This window comes from Brassica oleracea, chromosome C4 (assembly GCF_000695525.1).
Source record: "Brassica oleracea var. oleracea cultivar TO1000 chromosome C4, BOL, whole genome shotgun sequence".
NCBI lineage: Eukaryota > Viridiplantae > Streptophyta > Magnoliopsida > Brassicales > Brassicaceae > Brassica > Brassica oleracea.
This window is the reverse complement of record NC_027751.1, coordinates 42,182,504-42,204,307: the sequence shown is the minus strand read 5'-3', so window position 1 is coordinate 42,204,307 and position 21,804 is coordinate 42,182,504. Positions and strand designations below refer to the sequence as shown.

General features: G+C 35.5%; 2 protein-coding genes, 1 long non-coding RNA gene and 2 pseudogenes across 5 annotated transcripts; 2 read left to right on the top strand and 3 right to left on the bottom strand.

Moving 5' to 3' along the window:
- The first annotated feature begins 3,497 nt into the window (after nt 1-3,497).
- Nucleotides 3,498-6,455, top strand: LOC106337064 (probable LRR receptor-like serine/threonine-protein kinase At2g24230). The gene has a single exon (XM_013776085.1). The coding sequence runs from the start codon at nt 3,797-3,799 to the stop codon at nt 6,350-6,352; it is 2,556 nt and encodes an 851-aa protein (XP_013631539.1). The 5' UTR covers nt 3,498-3,796; the 3' UTR covers nt 6,353-6,455.
- A 715-nt stretch (nt 6,456-7,170) lies between these two features.
- On the bottom strand, nt 7,171-7,750 carry LOC106338928 (annotated as a pseudogene).
- A 2,195-nt stretch (nt 7,751-9,945) lies between these two features.
- On the bottom strand, nt 9,946-11,211 carry LOC106340782. Of its 3 annotated transcripts, XR_001269504.1 has the most exons (4): nt 10,832-11,211; nt 10,467-10,616; nt 10,146-10,372; nt 9,946-10,052 (listed from the first exon to the last, which is right to left on the bottom strand). It is a non-coding gene; the product is annotated as an uncharacterized LOC106340782 (long non-coding RNA). The 3 variants fall into 3 exon arrangements; XR_001269505.1 differs by having other exon boundaries at nt 9,946-10,372; nt 10,467-10,633; XR_001269503.1 differs by having other exon boundaries at nt 9,946-10,372.
- Nucleotides 11,212-13,289: 2,078 nt separating this feature from the next.
- On the bottom strand, nt 13,290-14,532 carry LOC106341457 (annotated as a pseudogene).
- A 4,142-nt stretch (nt 14,533-18,674) lies between these two features.
- On the top strand, nt 18,675-21,367 carry LOC106342504 (leucine aminopeptidase 1). The gene is made up of 10 exons (XM_013781457.1): nt 18,675-18,916; nt 19,007-19,418; nt 19,500-19,694; nt 19,782-20,007; nt 20,079-20,205; nt 20,288-20,383; nt 20,460-20,537; nt 20,623-20,683; nt 20,796-20,983; nt 21,092-21,367. The coding sequence occupies exons 1-10, from the start codon at nt 18,866-18,868 to the stop codon at nt 21,221-21,223; spliced, it is 1,566 nt and encodes a 521-aa protein (XP_013636911.1). The 5' UTR covers nt 18,675-18,865; the 3' UTR covers nt 21,224-21,367.
- Nucleotides 21,368-21,804: the final 437 nt, after the last annotated feature.

The window sequence follows — 21,804 nt, the reverse complement described above, 5'->3', positions numbered from 1 at the left end:
CATTATGAAAATAGAAATGGGACCCTAAGATTGCATTGAGAAAAAAGTGACATTTTTGAGGGAAAAAAATATTAACAAATAAGTCAATAGCTGGAAACGAAATATAATACAACATGGAGTCGCCAGGCCTACCTCCCACTAATTTTGGATTTAAGCTCCCTGCAACGATCACCTTTCGATCCTCATCAAAGACTAATAGTTTCTCATGGAGTTGCATAGCAGCCTGTCAAAAACACTCACACAAACAATGGTGCCACTTGGTGGCAGAAAAATTTGGAGTATAAACCTTTAAATGAGTGAAATAGTAAGTGTTCTTTAGGACCTTAACAACAGTAGGAAACAGTTTGTTCTAACCTCTGAATACGTAAGCTCCCCAAAATTCACATCAAAAAATGTCAGAGCAATCGCTCTGCTTGCTCTGGTTTCCCGGCAAAAGCTCTGGTTACTGGAACTTTCTTTTATTGATTTTGGCCAAAATCCACGATGTTAAAGAGTACATGCTGATCATCCGGCCTTCAGTTTGCCATGATAATGAAAATAAGTTTCTGGTGTTGTTATGAGTTGAGGATGATATTCAGTGGGAAGAAAACTGACCTTTTTATAGGTGTTTATCCACCGCCTCCAGAGAGGGTTGTTAATGGCGACTTTAATGGATCCCGTAAGTTTCAGAGCAGAAGAACATTACATGAAACGACGCCAATGAAACTTGACCATGGATTCTTCGTGACGGTTCGGCTATGAAATGACGGCAATGAAACTCTACCAGGGATTCCTCATGACGATTCGACTCACACACCATCTTGGAAATCCGTTGTCAGAGATCGAAAAAAGACGACGAACCCTAGCAAATCGTGAATATATTGCTCTCCTTTCAATGCTGGCCAGTTTCGGTGTGAATAAATTAGAAGAATAAGTCCATCTGAAATTATTAGCCCAAATATTACAAAACACGCGTAACAAAATAAGCCCATCCGGTGAGTTAATGAAATGATGCGTTTCAAGCGGCTGAGACACGTGTCACGCCCAGAGCCTTCGAGTTTGTGACCTGGATGATGAGGTGGCTTCATCAGGAGAAAGTAAACTGTATTATATATATAAAGAAGTGTTTTCTTTTGGTATATAAACATTCGTAGATGAACCTAACTGTAATAATTGCATGTTATCCACTTTTAGTCGTATTAATATGTTTGAAATATCCAAGTACAAAAATAGAAGCTGGAAATCTTTTCTCACGCTTTTGCAAAAATGGTCATAAATTAAATATTTTTGGCTGAAATGTTATATGATTATTTATCTACAAAAATATCTTTACAACAATAATTTCAATAAAAAAAAACCTATCTAATCTATTTAAAGACAAATATACTATGAAATCAACATTTAATGTTAAAAAGATTGATCATTTCAACTATAAAATATCAAAGCCTAAAATAACATGAGGCCAATATGAACATATATTTTCGTAATATATATTTATATATATAATATCTTAAATCAATCTAATATATATTAAATTTATATCACATTACTTAAAAAATCTCAACATGATTATTTTAAGTTTTCATAGTATTAGATTAGTAGATAAAGATCCATGTTCCAACATATCTAATATATTCATAACTCCAAACTTTAACAACACATTAAATAGTTATACATATAAATTTTAATTAATATAAAATTAGATGTTAATTTAAAAAATACGCGTAAGCGCGTGGATCCAATCTAGTTTAAGATTATATCACTATCATTTACATTTTCTAATCAAACAAAATTTTAGAGACCAAATAAATTGAAACATTTTCACCAAAATGCAGGTATGTGTCTCAATGGTGTCTAAAGATGTTTTACACAGTACTTTCAAAGATTAGTGTACCAAAACCTTAGAGTAAAGACTCTCTGTTTTAGAGTTTGCAAAACTCTAAATTTAATGTTTCAAATTATTTTTCTCCAAAAGCAAAATTTCAAACATAACTTCAAAATTATATATATATATATTTTTTTTACACTATGCTATTTATATTTGTTATAATTAATATAAATTTTTTTAAAAAATTATAAATAACTAGCACATATATAAAAATATTATATTAATATTAATTAATAAAATCTTACATTAAATATATAAAATTATAAATAGAAATACATAATTAAACATTAAACTACAAAAAATACCACATTATTCCATAAAATTATTTCCGTCATTCTCCATCTTTGGGTACACAAAACTTTTTGGACAATATTTTGGAAATTTTGAAGGTTCTGGAGCAAATTTACAAGATTATTAGTGTTGTTGTAATATTTAAATTTTTCTAATAGTTATGTTTTCATGTATCTTATTCAAGAGTTTTTTATTAAGTTTCTTTTATAATATTCTTGTTTTCTAATTATAGTCTTGAGATATTATAAATCTTATTTTATTTTTTATTTAATTTTATGTGTAAAATGTTAATTCATAAAAAAAATTGAAATATTTATGATTTATAAAAAATTAAGGATTAGAACGATAAATGAGAAAATGCTTTTGAATCATAAATGTGATGTGTAATTAATTATAAAGACCAAAATGCAAATAAAAAGATGAAACTTCAAATTTGAAGTTTTGAGTAGTGAAACTTCAAATTTGAAGTTTCATCCTCAAAACTCTACATTTAAAGTTATAGAGTTTTTTTTAAGATGCTTTTAGAGCAGGTGCATCGAAGGTATGAAGAAGAAATTCTCACTTTTTAATATTTTCTCCGTTCCCGAAAGTAAAATTTTATAAATTTTATTCTTGTTCCATAAAAATAGATTTTCTATAATTTTAAGATACTTTTGTTTATTTTTTAGAAACATTAATTGTGAATATTTGAACTGATTAAATTTTATTAGTGGATCGTTATTGGAAAGTGTATTAAAAATAAATTATAAACATTTATTATATTTTTAGTAAACGTGAAAACTTTAAAAAATTTTACTTTCGAGAACAAAATGAATAATAAAATAAAGAGAAAAAGTGAGAAAAATGGTAAGAAAAAGAGGAGAGAAGTGCAGAAGCGATCGTTCTTCTAAAAACTTACAAAAATAGATCAGGGACTTTTCTTTTACATGTTATCTTTCTATTGATCTAATAATTTTTGAATTTAACATTTAACTATAAAAATTAATTAAATGATATTATATGTGAAAGGTACTGTTGTGAGAGATTGTGTCAATGCTGATGCTCTTAGAATTATTGAAAAGAAAATTAAACTTTCTGGCTAGAGGGAAAAAAAAAACAGTTGAAATGGATTCACCTAAAAGATTGACAAAAACGGGTTTGCGGTGAGAAGAATCAATGACTTTCAACTAGAAAAAGAAACCAATGATACTGTTTCTGAAATCCGAGTGAATGAATCTCTCATTTATGAAAAAAGCTTCACCCCCTTTCTGCTCACCTCTCTCTCTGGTATTTATTAAAATTCTCAATTAAAATAGATTGTCATGTCACACTCAGAGGAAGCTTAATATTATATTAAATTATTAATCTACTCAAAGTTTACATATATCCATGATGTTAGGCACTGACAAAAATGCTCCTTTTTCTTGATTTTATGTCCTTTTGGTTTCTCGTGTACTTGAGAAGCACCACATAGTGAAGTAAACTCTTTTTCTATCTCTATATCTCTCTCCTCAGCTTGTCTTCAACTGCTTGAGCTTTCTGGGTTTTTGCATGAAAGACTTTAAAGTAGCTTTAGTGAGATTCTGCTTTCTATAAACTTTTTTTAGGGAGAGAGTTTTTGTTGTTTAGCTCTTAAATTCCAGAGATTTCTCAAAAAAAATGGGTCTTGGTTTCTGGGGTTATGCATTGATTTTTCCTCTGTTCTTGAAGCAAGTTTATTGCCAAGAACCAAACACAGATGGTTTCTTTGTCTCTGAATTCTTCAAACAAATGAGTTTAACCTCTGCTCAAGCTTACAACTTCTCTGCTCCCTTTTGCTCATGGCAAGGCTTGTTCTGTGATTCCAACAATGAGCATGTGACTGTGTTAATTGCCACTGGGATGGGTTTATCTGGTCCAATCCCTGACACAACCCTTGGCAAACTCAGCAAGCTTCAGTCTCTGGATCTCAGCAACAACAGAATCTCTGCTTTGCCATCTGATTTCTGGAGTCTGACCACTTTGAAGAGCCTCAACCTCTCCTTCAACCAGATCTCTGGCTCTTTCCCCAGCAATGTTGGCAACTTTGGGCAGCTTGAGTCCCTTGACCTCTCTCACAACAACTTCTCAGGTCAAATCCCTGAGGCTGTGGACTCTCTTGTCAGCTTGAGAGTCCTGAAGTTTGATCACAATGGGTTTCAGATGTCTATCCCAAGAGGACTTCTTGGCTGCCAGTCTCTTGTTTCCCTTGATCTCTCCTCTAACCAGCTTGAAGGGTCTCTCCCTGATGGGTTTGCCTCTGCATTTCAGAAGCTCAAAGCTTTGAACATAGCAAGAAACAAGATCCATGGCAGGGACAGAGATTTTGCTAATATGAAGTCCATCACTTCTCTCAACATCTCAGGGAACCAGTTTGAAGGCTCAGCAACAGGTTTGTTCAAGGAGACTCTTGAGGTGGCTGATCTCAGCAAGAACCGGTTTCAAGGTCATATCTCTCAGGTAGATTCCAACTGGACTAGTTTGGTTTATCTAGACTTGTCTGAGAATGAGCTCAGTGGAGATATCTTCAAGAATCTCACACTACTAAAGAAGCTTAAGCACTTAAATCTAGCTTGGAACAGATTCAACAGAGGGGTGTTTCCTAGGATCCAGATGATCTCTGGTTTGGAGTATCTCAACTTGTCTAACACAAATCTCTCTGGTCACATACCAATAGAGATCTCAGAGCTGAGTGACTTGAACACACTTGATGTTTCTGGAAACCATCTATCAGGAAACATCCCTCTGTTGAGTATCAAGAGCCTCGCGGCTATCGATGTTTCCAGGAACAATTTGACTGGAGAGATACCAATGCCTATCATTGAGAAGCTCCAGTGGATGGAGAGTTTCAACTTCTCTTACAACAACTTAACGTTTTGCACTGAAAAATTCTCGCCTGAAACTCTCACCAGATCCTTCTTTGGCTCTACAAGCAGCTGCCCTATTGCTGCAGACCCTGCGCTCTTCAAGAGGAGACGTTCAGCCACTGGAGTACTCAAGGTGGCTTTGGCGGTGACGCTCTCCGCCATGTTCTTGCTCATAGCAGCTTTGGTTTTTGTAGCGTTTGGCCACAAAAGGAAAGTTAAAACCAGTGAAGCCAAAGATGTCTCAGTTAAGGAAGAACAAAGCATCTCAGGTCCGTTTTCTTTCCAGACAGATTCCACCACATGGGTGGCTGATGTCAAGCAGGCAAACGCGGTTCCCGTCGTTATCTTTGAGAAGCCGTTGCTGAACATAACGTTCTCAGATCTCTTGTCTGCGACTTCCCATTTCGACAGAGACACTCTTTTAGCAGAAGGTAAGTTCGGTCCGGTCTATAGAGGCTTCCTCCCTGGTGGGATCCATGTAGCTGTAAAGGTTTTGGTCCATGGCTCGACTCTTAGCGACCAAGAAGCAGCTAGAGAGCTGGAGTTTCTTGGGAGAATCAAGCATCCGAATCTTGTTCCGTTAACTGGATACTGCATAGCTGGTGATCAGAGGATAGCTATCTATGAGTACATGGAGAACGGTAACTTGCAAAACCTGCTTGAAGACCTGCCGTTTGGAGTTCAGACAACAGATGACTGGAGCACGGATACATGGGAAGAAGAAGGTGACAATGGAATCCAAAACATAGGGCATGAAGGTCCGGTTGCAACGTGGCGGTTTAGGCACATGATTGCACTTGGAACGGCCAGAGCATTGGCCTTCCTTCACCACGGTTGTTCACCGCCGATGATCCATAGGGATGTGAAAGCTAGTAGTGTCTATCTTGACCAGAACTTGGAACCGAGGTTGTCTGATTTTGGTTTAGCTAAAGTCTTTGGAAGTGGATTGGACGATGAGATTGCCAACGGCTCGCCCGGTTATCTCCCTCCTGAGTTCTTGCAGCCTGAGCAAGAACTGCCAACGACAAAATCTGATGTATATTGCTTTGGTGTTGTTCTGTTTGAGCTGGTCACAGGGAAGAAACCTGTTGGAGATGAGTATCTTGATGAGAAAGATCCAGACTTGGTGACTTGGGTTAGAAGTTTGGTTAGGAAGAGTCAAGGATCAAAAGCTATTGATCCGAAAATACAACAGACAGGCTCAGAAGATCAGATGGAAGAAGCTCTCAAGATTGGGTACCTTTGCACCGCTGAGCTTCCTTCAAAGCGCCCAAGTATGCAACAAGTAGTTGGTCTTCTCAAAGATATTGAACCAAAACCTAATCAATGAAACATGAACACATCCTGCAAATGTTTGGTTTCTCTTTTAATGTTTTGATCTCCCTTCAAAATCTGTTTTGCTCTTTTCTATGGTTGCTTCACGTGGGCTTTGTTTGCTTGTACATCTATCTATAAATAACTTCTTGATTCAAATAAAACATAGCCTAGGCATTAAACCCGGACTCGGAAATCCAAACCGAAACCGACCTAAAAATACTCAACATGATCAAAAATTTATAAATACCTAGTAGGTCTAAAATTGCTCTACTCAAAAAAAAACTAGAACGGAAAAAAAAGCCGCCGGATAGGCCCAGATCCAGAACCAAAAATTATAAGTATTTTATAGGTCCGAACCCGACCCGGACCCGAGAATAACCGATCCGAACCCAAACCAAAAATTTCCAAGTAGCTAGTTGGGTTTGGTTATAAAACTTTGCTATAATGCGATCATGAGAAACCTAGCAGCATCAACTTTAGCCGCACTATAATCATACATTACATGAATCTGTTCTTGATCACACAATCAAAGAAATAATGGACAGAGGAAAGAACTGCAAATTAAGAAGAAGAGGAAGCTTGAGTACTTGAGTTAGAGCTTGAGCTCCCATAGATGTAAGAGCTGAATCCCCAAAACGTCAATACAAAAGACAGAATCTTGAAGCGAGTCATTGGATAATTCATTAATATGACAGCAGCTACGCTCGTGATAGGCCCTCTCACAGCATTAAGCACTCCCGCCATGACTGTAGACGCAAGAAACAAAACAGCTGTCGCTCCAAGAACTCCCAGCTGAAACGTGACTCGCCGCCTTTGAAACTCTTAGCTTCATCAGCCATCCCTTGGAAATCTTTGCTCAACACCATCCCTAGAGTGGTGAACGCGAAAGCAACGAGCCATAGCACCTGTGATGATCACAATGGAGTTGATAACAGAAGCGTTCATGGGGTTTTTGACAATGAGATAGCCAAACAAAGCGGAGAAGGCGAGCGAGGAAGATGCCAGGAGAGAGGAAGTCGATGCCGGGAGGTAGGCAGGCGTAGGCGTAAGCGTACATAAGGTTATCCGCAGCGCTCAAGAAGCCGAGGAGGGTGTAAAGAAGCTTTGCGTTGAGAGGCGTTGGTTTTGTGTTGCTGAAGATGTATGTGGGAAGTAAGATGAGAGAGGTGATTGGCCATCCAGCAACGGCGACCCAAGAGATGATCCATTTGCTTTTGCCGCCGTTTGAGAAGTAGAGACGAGAGATGAGACTAGAAGCTCTGTGAGCATTGAGGATCCGCTGAGGATCAAGAGAATCCAATGTGAAATGGGCTTTGACTCGTAGGCCTCTCTTGTCGATTTCTTGACTTTAGAATCCAAACTGTTTTGAGTACGAAAATGAAGCAGATGGGTGTACTGTTGTTTCGTCCATTAGAAGTCCTCAACATGTTAAACAAGTTTGGTCAGAGAAAGGAACACATGAAAGAACAATCTATTAAGGCCTTTAAGACCAGAATCAACTGTCATGGACACAAAACACTGGTGAAAATCCTATCAAGGCGAGTTTGGTCTGAATCTTGACAACTACAAAATCAAAACTTTGTAAAATTTCTCGAATAAATTTAAACCAAAATCATCAGAGGTTTTTCCCCAACCCTGAAAAGTCTCAGCTTTATCATATTCATATGATCTTATCTCAAACCCACAGAACTATTCAGAAAGTGAGGTTTTTTTTTCACTTTCGTCCCAACATTTGATCGAATTCTCGAGGATTAGAATCAAATTTGATCATGTAACACCCAGAATTGAGAAAGAACAAGAGGCTCGTGCCCAAACTAGGGGTTGTGAAAAAATACATACCCCAACTTTTATTGCATGTAAAAACATACCTTCACTAATCAAAAAATTAAAATTCATATCTGAACTAGGAGTCGATAAACAAATACATACCTCAACTCTTATTGCATGCCAAAACATACTTTAACTAATCAAAAATTTGAAATTTATACCTAGTTTTTAGAAGTCAACACTAGTCCAAGCTATACTATTATTTGCGAAATAATTTTTTCGCAACGGAGCTCTCACGTTAAAAATTAGAGTAGCTAAAGTCTATGTTATCATTAATGAATTTTCTATATATATTATATTATATAATAAAACAAATTTTATATTAAAAATCTTATATATTTTTTAAAAAATAATTATGATGATTCTTATATATTGTGTTGTTATCTTAAAATAATAGTTTACTATTATAAAGTAAAAAAAAATAAGAAAAGTGATTTTTTGCAATATTATATTTTTTTAAAAAAATATAGGATAATTTTTATATATTGTGTTGTTATCTTGAAATAATATTTTACTATTATAAAAGTAAAAAAAATAAAAGAAGTGATTTTTTACAATATTCTATTTTTTTAAAAAAATAGAATATTGTAAAAAATCACTTCTTTTATTTTTTTTACTTTTATAATAGTAAAATATTATTTCAAGATAACAACACAATATATAAGAATTACCTTATTTTTTTAAAAAAATAGAATATTGTAAAAAATCACTTCTTTTATTTTTTTTACTTTTATAATAGTAAAATATTATTTTAAGATAACAACATAATATATAAGAATCATGATAATTATTTAAAAAATATATATATATAAGATTTTTAACATAAAATTCATTTTATTATATAATAAAAAATATATATATATTCATTAAGGATAACATAGACTTTAGCCACTCTAATTTTTAACGTGAGAGCTCCGTTGCGAAAAATTACTTCGCAAATTAAATTCATTTTATTATATAATAGAATATATATAAAAATTCATTAGGGGTAACATAGACTTTAGTCACTCTAAATTTTAACGTGAGAGCTCCGTTGCGAAAAATTACTTCGCAAATAATAGTATAAATTCGGATTAGGGTTGACTTCTAAAGACTAGGCATAAATTTCAAATTTTTGATTAGTTAAGGTATGTTTTGGCATGCAATAAGAGTTGGGGTATGTATTTTTTTATCGACCCCTAGTTCAGGCATGAATTTCAAATTTTTGATTAGTGAAGGTATGTTTTGACATGCAGTAAAAGTTGGGGTATGTATTTTCTCAGCGACCTCTAGTTTGAGCATGAATAAACCGTTTTCCCGGAGTTAACGGATCCTAAGCCGTCGGATTCGCTAAACTGGCTATTAACGGCTGAGATCTTGAGATTGTATTTTTGTATTTCTACTATGATAGTAACCAACTAACCATTGATCGGTATGTTTGCCAAAGGATCATATTCACATCCACGCGTTTGTTGATTACACCTTGGGACACTTTTTGTCTTTCCTTTACGGTGAGATTCACTTCTCACTTGTGAAACACTTTTTGGTGGAGCTTAGGTGTGTTTTTGACAAATTTGTCTCTGTGTACAACAAGTTATGAACGACGACAAATTGTGGATCTCGAGTAATTTATGAATCAAAGAAATGCAAATAATATTTATGTACATGATAACCATTATGTACATGATACACTTGACACCATGTGGACGTTAATTTGTATGAAAGTGATTTGTTATGGACATAAATTATGGATATGTATATTTCATGAATACATATGGTCAAGACATAAATTATGGACATAATAATTGTGGATGCAGAAATATAGACAAGGTTACGATTTTTTTTGTCATTGAAATCAAATTAATGCCGAAACCAACATGTTCAACCAAAACGAGTCTGAAGGAAACCTGTAAATAATATAAAGACAATTACACCAGTAGGTGCCAAACGAAACCCATACGTTGGTCGAAAAAATATAAGGAGCAGGATGAACAAAACACCTGCAGCCAGAGAATGATACATGTCCAAGATCATGCTGTCATACCTCCAGCATCTCCATCTCTAGTATTCACTGCAGCTTCCGTATGGATAAGAGATTGAAGCCACGAGGGACCACCCTGAGTCACATAAGACTGAAGACGCATATCACGCGTAATGCTGGAAGCAATCTCCTTAGCTACTCTGTTTGTGTTGACGGGAACATAAGTTAAGTGGTAGTGTCCTCCTGCTAAAAAGGTTCAGCTAGACATGAGAAAAAGGTCTATGCTTTATAAAAGATTGCTCGAGCTTTCCTTCTGAAATTAAGAGGCAAAGACGGCTACCACAATGATCTTGAGCATGGCCACAACGCCGCGGTGAGAGCAGAGAATGATGACACATGAGACGACTGTGGATGGTACTTGTCGGTGGCGTAGAGCTTCAATTAGGGCTACTTCACAGCGGTGAACAGACACGAGCAGACGACAACAAAACTGTAATGAGCACAAACCTATTTCAGACCCAACAACAACAATTGGAATTAAAGATAAAACACTCAGTAACTCAAACAAATCAGACTCTCAATCTATTGATAAGATGCAAGTGATATCAGAAACCTCTCCTTTTTAACATGAACTTCAGTGATCTATCAATTGACCAGAGAATTAACTCTAAACAGAGACCAAACCAGATTCAAGAAAGATCAAACCTTTTAGAATCCAATCCAGAGCTTGGTTTCTAACACGCGCCTCCCAATCCCAGAACACAGTCTCTTGAAGTAATCAGCTCTTGGTAAGAACTCAACCTCTGGCTCTAACATCTCTCTGACTTTTTCTTCTCTCAACGATGATGGAAGGTTTCTGATGAGATTGTGTTCTCGATTTTCATGGCAGGAGAGAGAGAGAGAGGAATGAGAGAAAGAGGTTTATGGAAGAAGAGGAAGATGATGAGTGTGTTCTAGGTTTTGATTTCTTCTAATATCAATTAGGAATCATGAATATTTGGGGGAAATAAGAGGTTTGTGCGAATTAGGGTTGATAAAGTGTGAATTGGGAAAGTGAGAGAATTGGAAGATAGTTACGAGAGAGGGAGAGAGGTTGGCTTTAGGAATTAGAAGAGTTGAGTTGGAGGGTATAATGGCCAAATAACACCAAAAAATGTGTCTCATGTGGAAAGTAATGAGAAAAGTGCCTTCACATTAATTGATAAGTCATAAAGTGGTATATGTAAATTTCTTATGTTTTTAGATACTATTGGTGATGGTTGTTATCTCATCCTAGAGCATCTCTAACTTATTCCACTTTTAACTTTAGAATAGAATATACAGTAAAAAATGTTTTAATTTTACTCTGTTTTACATTCTATAATAGTAAAAAGATAAATTTATTATATAAATGGAGGGATTTATTATGAGAAATTTCGTAGGATAATTTTTTTAAATTTTTATCATAAAAATAGTACTCAAATAAGAAAATGACCAAAATAAATTTTATTAAAGGATAAAAGTTGTCCCTTGTCATTCAGTGAAAATCTAGTGAGTAAGGTAAGAGAGTATGGAAACGTCCTCTTATCACAGCTTGAACGAGATTCATTTAAGGGAAGAAGACGAAGTCGTTTCAATCCAACTCTGCTAAGACACGACCAATTAATGTTTAGATAAAAATTCTTTCTGACATCATCCGACTTATATTTCGAGGACTCAGAGAAATCCCTCGGATTCCCTTTGAGGTTAGGAGAGTGAGTCGATTCGACGAGGTACCCTTTTGTTGAAGGTCATTCGAGCTTTTCCTGGGAGTATAACATGGGTTACTTCAGCGCCGTTCTTAATAACCAATGGCTCTGATGAGCGGTTTTGCTAGAATAAGCAATAATGAAATTACTATTTTAGACTGAGAATATGTTGTACTCTCTCCAAGGAGATCCAACGGAACTCGACTGAAAGGAGAGAAAGAAGACTATTTGATTATTTAATCATTCCCCTAAAATACATTTTTACTTTATGGTTAACTAATCTAAACTTAGGGTTTACAGATAAGGGGTGGAGTTTTGGGATAGTGTTTTAAATTTTTTAAAAAATAAAAATAAATATTAAAAATTTCAAAATAAAAATGGGCTATTTTGGTTATTTTATTTTTTGAGAGTTATTTTTGTTACAAAAACATAAAAAGTGTTATTTGAGAGAATTGCTCATTTATTATTGCATTTTTCATTTTAAAATAGAGTAAGTTCTATTATAGATAGACTTGCTCAATTAAAGAATGAAATTTATATTAGAAATGTTATTAATATTGTCGGGCCCTCTTTTTAAAAATTGAATGAAAAATTGGTTTATAAATAAATATTTTACAAACCTAATGAGCCGAATAAAAATAGAATAAATATAAATTTTATTGTGTATACCAATTAGCCCTGGGCATTTCGGGTATCGGTTCGGTTCGGTTCGGGTATTTCGGGTTTTGGGTAGTTCGGATAGGAGCTAGAGGATCCATTTAGTACTTGACCTATTTTCGGTTCGGTTCGGTTCGGATAGTTTCGGGTTCGGTTCGGTTCGGATAGTAAATGTAGGAACCGGAAAATATCCGGAAAAAATTCGGTTCTCATTTGGATCCGGTTCGGGTTCGGATAGTTCGGGTAGTTCGGATAATTTGGATAAAATATCGGTTATTTAGGGTAAAATATCAAATAATTAGGATGATTTAGATAAAAAAATTGGATATTTCGTATTACTTTGGATATTTCGGATAAAACTATCTGGATAGTTTCGGATACTTTCGGGTAGTTTGGATACTTTATAATAATTTAGTTATCCTCAACTATTTTCAGATACTTTTAATAGAATTTTAAATTAAAAATATATATTTAGTGATGTTATATGTATATATAATTAATATTTTTATATATTCGGATACCCGTTCGGTTCTCGGTTCGGTTCCGGTTCGGTTCGGTTATTTCGGATATAAAAATATAGGAACCGTTCGGGTATTTGAGGGTATTAGTCCGGTTCCGGTTTCGGGTATTTTGGTTCGGTTCCGGTTCGGTTCTTCGGTTCCGATTATTTTGCTCGGGCCTAGTTACCAATGTTCAATCGTTTTTGTTTTGCAAATTTCAATCAGAATTTCAACAGTACTACATATAATAAAAGGAGAGTTTTGTCTTACAACTTAGAAGTGACGTGATGAAATGTTTAGTACTTAAGAGCTATAAATGTAAGAGAAATGTTGATTCTTAAACAGAATATATATATGGTAATCTGTTTGGAGTCCATCAACAGATTTTTACAACGTTTCAGAATTCAAATTCCGCCAATTCTTCTTGAAAAAAGCATGTAATCTGACAATGCCATATGCATTTTCGCAGAACTTGCAATCGACATTTAAACACGACATGATCAATGCCTCACTCTCGAGAAGAATGTTTTCAAGTTCACGGCTACAAATTATATAGTCACATCTCTGTATAAATCTACAGTGCGAGAGGTTAAGGATCGTTAGGTTTTCGAGGCTTGTGATTAGAGGCAAAACTTTGCGAATATCAATGATGTCGCAAATACGCAAACTCAGATTCTTGAGGTTTGGAAATAAACGAACGATTTCCTCAACTTTAACTTCAGTAAGGCGCCAACCCATAATTTTCAAGTTGGTGAGGTTTATACAGTTCTCTCCGCTAGCTTGAATCGTGTGTCTCCAGGTTAATGATGCGTCAATGATTAACGTTTGGAGATTCTTCCATTGCCTGAATGCAAATTGATATGAATTCTCACTTAAGTGGCACCATTGTGGTAAGGCAAGCTTTCTTATGTTTGGCATCCTAAAAAAAAAAAAAAAAAAGTAATGAGAGATGAGGCAAACCGGGCTTGTAATTCTAGCTTTGGTAGATTTACCTTTGCGCAGCGATGATGAGATCCTCATCAGTTAAGTAGGTATCATAGTTGAAGAATAGGTTGATGGGGACAGTGCTGCTGAATTTAGTGCTTTCAAACAAAATCTTATTACAACGTTACACATGTTCGTTTGCCTTTTCATCTTCGACCCGGGAGTTTGGTAATCGAGGATGGCTGAAGTCCACACGTTGGAGATTTGCGAGGTTGATTGTTTTCCAAAGAGATTTTTCGTGAGATGCAAGGAACCAAGAGATGCAGACACGTGATGCTCCCATGGTAACATCTATTACGTTGAGCTTCTCGAAAATCTTGACCAAAACATCTCTATCCATGTTTTCCCATTTCAGGTTTTTTCTTGATCTCACCACCATCACATTGCAGCTACATAAAAAAATACATTTAGATGAAATATGAAAATGATGGATTTAAATTTATAAAGCAAGTGAAGAGGAGAAAAACATTGAACAAAGGAGAGATTTCATTGTGAGTTTCCATCTATGGGCTCTTCTTGGACCATCTAATCTCTTCATCTCAATGCACGTTAAAGAGATTTTTTTTTATAAAAACTATTAGAGATATTTCTAAGGAGTAAAGCAAAACAACGAGTGAATTTATATGAAAATCAGCGTGGAAAAAACTTCTACACACAACAAAGAGCAGCTTGATTATGTGTAAAAGGTCCACAATAACTCGTTAAATATATCATGTGCAGCCCATAAACTATAATCATACACACCAAACCTTTTGTCCTCCTCACACTTGACTTTAAGAAAAACTAATTAAAATAAATATTTTATCTTATAATAAATTATATTTTTCTCGATTCAGTAAACAATTATATCTTTGTTGTAAAGTTTCAAAGCTGTATATTATGTTGTTGTTCTCGATTAATTTGCAATTACTTGCATCCATAACATTTTCTACTTATACCCGCATATTAATCAAACTTAGTTACAGGAGGCAAAAAATCCAAATCAAAAAAATCAAACCGAATGTGATCAAAAAAAGATAGTGCCGAACAATATTGGTTAAATATCCGAACATATTCAAAATTTTGGTATCTAGAGACCTGAAACTACTGAACCCGACTCAAACCGAAGTATTTTGATACCCAAATGTATTTGAAATAGATTTATATACTTAAATATATTAATTATTTTTAGAATTAATATAAAATATTTTGAAGTTTTCTAAAAATAAAGAGTTATTCTTGGGTCCACCCCCTAGGGTGAACCTCTAGGTTTACCAGCCAATATGATTTTTTATTTCAAAGTCTATATCTTTTAAAAAAGGAAACAAAATATTATCAAGTTATATTATGTTTTTAAAATAAAAAGTAAAACAAAAATACCAGCTACAGAAAAAAAAATTAAAAAAATCTTTTTAACGTCGTCAGCAAAACACTAAACCCTAAATCCTAATCCCTAAACCCTAAATCCTAAACTCTAAACCCTTGGGTAAACCTAAATCCTAAACCCTTGGGTAAACCCTAAACCGTTGGATAAATCTTAAACTCTATATAAAAACACTAAACCCTAAAACTCTAAACCCTAAATCCTAAACCCTAAACCCTTGAGTGTTTTAGTATTTAGTGATTTTGATTTAGAGTTTAAGATTTATCCTAGAGTTTAAGATTTATCCTAGAGTTTAGGGTTTACCCAAGGGTTTAGGGTTTAGGATTTAGAGTTTAGGGATTAGGATTTAGGGTTTAATGTTTTGCTGACGACGTTAAAAATTTTGTTTTTGTAACTACTACTATTTTTTATTTATTTCTTTTTACCTTTTAATTTTAAAAAGATAATATAATTTGACAATATTTTGTTTTCTTTTTTAAAAGGTATCGAATATGAAATAACACAATCCTATTCATAGGGGGTGAACCCAAGAATAAGTCAAAAATAAATGTCTAAATTAAATAGCTAAACAGTACTCAAAACATAAAAAAACTTAAAATAACTATTATATATCCGAATATTTATGCCAATCCCCATTTTAGTATTAAGTTTAGGTATTTTAGAGCATGTTTATTGTAGGTCTCTTAGGTTGGATCTTTCAGCGTAATATAAGATACGGTCTCTTAGCTTTTAACTAAAAAAGCTAAGAGACGTCTCTTAAAATACGCGAAGAGCAATCTAAGAGACCTGCAATAAACATGCTCTAATTAGCATGCATTATTCAATTTTATATTAAATATATTTTTTATTTTCAAATGATTGATAAATTTAAGGTATATATGAATTATAATTTTTTTAAAATAGTTTAAATAGGTTTTCCGAACCTACAAAGATCCAAATCAAATCTGAACCAAATTTTTTTAAAATAGTTTAAATAGTTTAAATAGGTTTTCCGAACCTACAAAGATCCAAATCAAATCTGAACCAAATTTTTTTAAAATAGTTTAAATAGTTTAAATAGGTTTTCCGAACCTACAAAGATCCAAATCAAATCTGAACCTTAGAGCAGCATTAACGCAAGGGGAGAGAGCGTGGGTTCTAAATTTTTTTTTTTTTGTCCGATTTAAAAAAAAAATAAAAATAAACCAATCGCGGACTGGCATGTGTCAGTGAAACCGTGAAAAAAAGGCAAAACCCTCACAAACTCACTTCTTACTGAAGAAGTACAAGAGACGAATTTTAAATAATGGTAGATCCCGCATGATTTTAAATTTTATTTTTTTGGAAAGGCCCGCCTTAAGAGGCACCGTTATTGAAGCTCTCAAGGACCTAAAAACGTGATATGATTCCAACTGAAAACGGAATCCACGGTATAAACTACTTATATCATAACCCTTTTTGTTATCCTATCTTTGTTGTCCATATATACATATATATATCAACAAGACTATGTAGACTTTGTGGTTTGTGGCGTCTTTGTTTATTTGTAATCACATAATTACAGCTGATGAATTTATAAATATGTACTCGATGTATTTCAATATGTTTCGCTGTACATCTTCGTAGATGAAATATAGATAAAGCAGCATATATGTTAATTCTGAATGTTTTTTTTTTTTTTGATAAACCCTATCAGCTGATCTGGTCGGCCCTGGAAAGAACGCACTTTGTGCTACAGAGTGGACTAGACCGAAAGCGTACCACACTGCCTGACCCGAATTTAGAATACCTTCCGACTAATGCCAGGAGATGGACCAATCATCTGTTATGGCCCACCATGTAAACCAATTGGGCCGAAGTCCAAGCCCAGACTGACCAAATAGTGATAATTTAGTTTCCAGGGGGAATCAAATCCAGTACTAATGTGGATACACACCAAGCCCCAAGAGATTGCCACTAGACTACCACCACTTGGTTATTAATTCTGAATGTTAGTATTTGAAAATGGCTAAGTAAATAGATTTTGTTTATTCAATAGTTACATCCATCAGACTAGTCGATAACCACATTCATCATCACGTTAGTCAAATTTTGGTCCAAATTACCTATTTGTTATCACCCCCAACACAATCACTAGGCTGGGAATGTGAAACTATTAACAGAATCTTTGGCTTTCTCTTGAATTAGATAACTTAGGTTTAAGGTTTAATCATGAGTCAGTTTTTTTTAGTAACACAATGGTTGAGGAGGTTCTGAGCAGATGAGGTGGAACGATAAGGAAGGCCATAAGGGTATTAAATGTAAATTAATAAAATTTATTTTTATCTCAGTATTATAGTCTATAAATACCTAATCACCCAAAGCTCACTTGACTCAGGCTTCCAAGTCTTGTAAACAAGACAGACAAAGAGATACTGCATACTAATGGCTAATATGCCAGGTTCATCGAAGCTCCTTGCGGTGATGCTTTTCTCATTCGTGGCGCTTTTCGTAATCTCCCAGGCTCGAACCTTTCCTACTGGTACGTTTCCACATACATCATCATACAAACATATAATATCAAATCAAATTTTGATGAATCATTGGTTTCGTATCAACAGCGGCAGTATTATTAGGTAATATGGTTATGACCTGTATACAGGTAGGAAATTAACTGATTATCCGCCTAAAACGTATGGACCTTATCCTGTTCCTGTTCCTACGCAATGTTTCTACCCACCTTATTGTCGTCCATGAGAGAATTTGGTCACATGAATTATTACCAAATAAAATAAGGTGATGTATTGTGTATATGGGTTATGGGTATTTACAGTATTGCAGTTTGTAATGAATAAGTGATATTTATGTTTCTTTTGTTGGCCATCATGATGATATCTCTGTTTAATGAACCAAAGTTACCTCCAGTGCCATCCCGAACTTTTCCGAGGCTCAAAACATGTCAAAGTAATGTGGCCCATACAATTATATTTTAAAACTGTTAATGAAAAACTTTATGTACAATTTAGTTGTGAACTAGCTCGAAGCATTGAACAAAAAGAAACGACTCAGAATCTTTTGAGACTGTAGCCACAGCTTCACCAAGGCTTTGTAAACGTTCCATAAATTCTGTTTTTAAATTAAAAAAAACTTACAAACAAAATGTTTTATCTATTATGAAAGCCTTTTAACAACAAAAAATAATGTTTTATTTATACATAAAAGTCCCCTCGAATCCGTCCATATATGCCACCTACGCATGGGATGAGCAGCTCCTCACCTAACTCTTAGGAAAAATCTCACGTGCGCGAATATAGATAACTGAACTAAGCAAAAATTAAATTTACTTGTTCCGTTACAAAGACGACAAATCCAGAACCGGGTCGGATAAAAAGACCCGTATTAAACGGGTCGGATACTAAATCCTCGTTAAAGATAAACACAACTTCTCCTTCTATATAATACGATTTGCTCCGACGCCTGTGAACGTCCGTCACTTTCACTTCCACTTCCACTTCCACTTCCTCTCTATTGTTCATCAACAGCCAAAGCCATGCCTCACACTCTCGGTCTCACCAAACCCAACTCCACTGATCATCCCAAGGTTAGTCTCGTATTCCCTTTCGTATCAAATGATCCACCGTTTAAGATCCGTAGATTTGATCGACTTAGATCGGTTTTTTTTGTTGAGCAGATCTCGTTCGCTGCGAAGGAGATCGATGTGACGGAGTGGAAAGGGGACTTACTCGTTGTTGGCGTGACGGAGAAAGACTTGACTAAAGACGATGGTTCGAAGTTCGAGAACCCGATCTTGAACAAGCTCGATGCTCACACGATTGGACTTTTAGGTTTAGTCTCATCGGAGGAAGATTTCGCTGGCAAACCGGGTCAGTCAACGGTTCTTAGGCTTCCCGGTTTAGCAACCAAACGAATCGGTTTGATCGGTTTAGGAAAAACCGCTTCATCATCATCTCCAGCAGCTTTTCATAGCCTTGGTGAAGGTGTGGCTACTGTCTCAAAGGCTTCTCAGTCAAGTACTGTTGCTGTTGCTCTTGCCTCACCTGAGAGTGAATCCAAGCTTAGCTCTGCTTCAGCTTTAGCTTCAGGTAAACAAACGCAAAAGTTCGAGTCTTTGTAAGTTCTAGTATCGAGTCTTTTGGGTGCTTACTGTTGACTTGTGTGGACAGGCGTGGTGCTGGGGCTATTCGAAGACGGGAGGTATAAGTCTGAATCAAAGAAACCATCTTTGAGCTCTGTGGATATCATTGGGTTTGGAACTGGACCTGAAGTTGAGAAGAAGCTTAAGTATGCTGAAGATGTTTCTTACGGTGTGATTTTCGGGAGAGAGCTCATTAACTCTCCTGCTAATGTGCTCACTCCTGGTATGGATCATCAGTGTCATGTTTTATGTAGTGTCTGTGTTTCAGTGAGTTGTACTGACTCTGATATGGTTTTGTGTCGTTTTTCAGCTGTGCTAGCTGAGGAAGCAGCAAAAGTGGCTTCTACGTACAGTGATGTGTTTACAGCGAACATCTTGAACGAGGAGCAATGCAAGGAGTTGAAGATGGGATCTTATCTAGCGGTTGCTGCAGCGTCGGCTAATCCTCCTTTCTTCATTCACCTTGTGTATAAACCTTCCAGTGGCGATGTTAAGACCAAACTTGCTCTTGTTGGAAAAGGATTGACCTTTGACAGGTGAGCATTCCACATCTGCTTTGTATTGGTCTCTTGTTTCTTGTTGTTGATTGAAAGTTTTTTGTTCTTAGTGGTGGCTACAACATTAAGACTGGACCTGGCTGCTCCATTGAGCTCATGAAATTCGACATGGGCGGTTCAGCTGCTGTTCTTGGTGCTGCTAAAGCCATTGGTGAGATTAAGCCTCCTGGTGTTGAGGTAATCTTCTTCTCCCATCAAATTCTTGTGGGGATAAGTGTATCTCATCATGACAACTAACCATTTGGTTTTCCACAACCAGGTTCATTTCATCGTTGCAGCCTGTGAGAATATGATTAGTGGAACTGGAATGAGACCTGGAGATGTCATCACAGCCTCAAATGGAAAGACCATTGAGGTATCAGAGAATATTTACTATTTTGAGTTTTTTACTTTGTATGGCGTTGCTAAGTTGTTGGCAATGGTGTTTTCAGGTGAACAACACAGATGCTGAAGGTCGTTTAACACTTGCTGATGCTCTAGTGTATGCTTGTAACCAAGGCGTTGACAAGGTATTGCGTCTGTTTCTTTTTTTTTTATTGACAATAATAGTTAAGAGGAGATTGTTTTAGTCGAATATTGTGAAATAACTTGCAGATTGTTGACCTCGCTACATTGACCGGAGCCTGTGTTATTGCTCTTGGAACATCAGTGGCAGGTACGTTAGCTAAATAGCCATAAAGAAACCATATTGACTTACTTTTGAGTTGGTATTCTTTGATCAACACTAGTTCGTGATGGTTAATTGTTCGGTGCTTTTCACTTGGCAGGGATCTACACACCTAATGACGAGCTTGCAAAGGAAGTGATTGCTGCGTCAGAGAAGAGTGGAGAGAAGCTGTGGAGGATGCCATTAGAAGAGAGCTATTGGGAGATGATGAAGTCTGGATGTGCTGATATGGTCAACACAGGTGGGCGTGCGGGAGGTTCCATCACCGCAGCTCTCTTCTTGAAACAGGTGAAAACAAATAGTATTGTTGAAGAATATATAACATGTTACTGATATAAAATAATTGGTGAAAAATGACAAGAGTGATAATTTTCGTGGTTTCTCTCTCTCTCTCAGTTTGTGAGCGAGCAGGTGCAATGGATGCATATAGACATGGCTGGACCGGTGTGGAACGAGAAGAAGAAGTCTGGGACTGGGTTTGGTGTGTCCACTCTTGTGGAATGGGTGCAGACCAATTCTTCTTCGTAGAGGATGAGATCAGATGTTTCTCGGGTGTTGAACTGGTTGGTTACTGGTTTTAATAAGGTGTCATAAGTTATTGTGTTTTGGATGTTTCTTACTTGCTCCGAACAGTAACATTATCAGATGTTGAATAAAAGGTGTCTTTTGCTTTGTGTCGTGCAAAAAAAAAAAATCTGTCTGAAATTTTCTTGCTTCTGAATCTTCAACATTTTGTCCTTTCACTAGTTGGACTAGTTTTAAGGGAAGTGCGACCTTGTTCTTCATTTACGGTAAACCTAGAATAATTCCTGAAACTATTTGGTTTCAGATCAAATTATGTAATTGTTCTAGAAAAATCAATAAAAGATAGGCAAATCTCCAAAATAGCACATTTCTAAGTTTATATCACAAAAATAGCACTCAAAAACTAAAATGACCAAAATAGCACTTTTCTAAGTTTATCGTTTGAAAATTTTAATTTTTTTTATTTTTCAAAATTTGAAATCTTATCCCCAAAACCTCATTTCTAAACTCTAAACCCTAAACCCTAAACCATAAACCCTAAACTCTAAACCCTAAACCCTAAACCCTAAACCCTAAACCCCACC

Coding starts and splice junctions, on each gene's coding strand:
- LOC106337064 (XM_013776085.1), top strand. CDS start 3,797: ATGGGTCTTGGTTTCTGGGGTTATGCATTGATTTTTCCTCTGTTCTTG.
- LOC106342504 (XM_013781457.1), top strand. CDS start 18,866: ATGCCTCACACTCTCGGTCTCACCAAACCCAACTCCACTGATCATCCC. Junction 19,419..19,499: donor TGCTTCAGCTTTAGCTTCAG/GTAAACAAACGC, acceptor TTGTGTGGACAG/GCGTGGTGCTGGGGCTATTC. Junction 20,206..20,287: donor TTAAGCCTCCTGGTGTTGAG/GTAATCTTCTTC, acceptor TTCCACAACCAG/GTTCATTTCATCGTTGCAGC.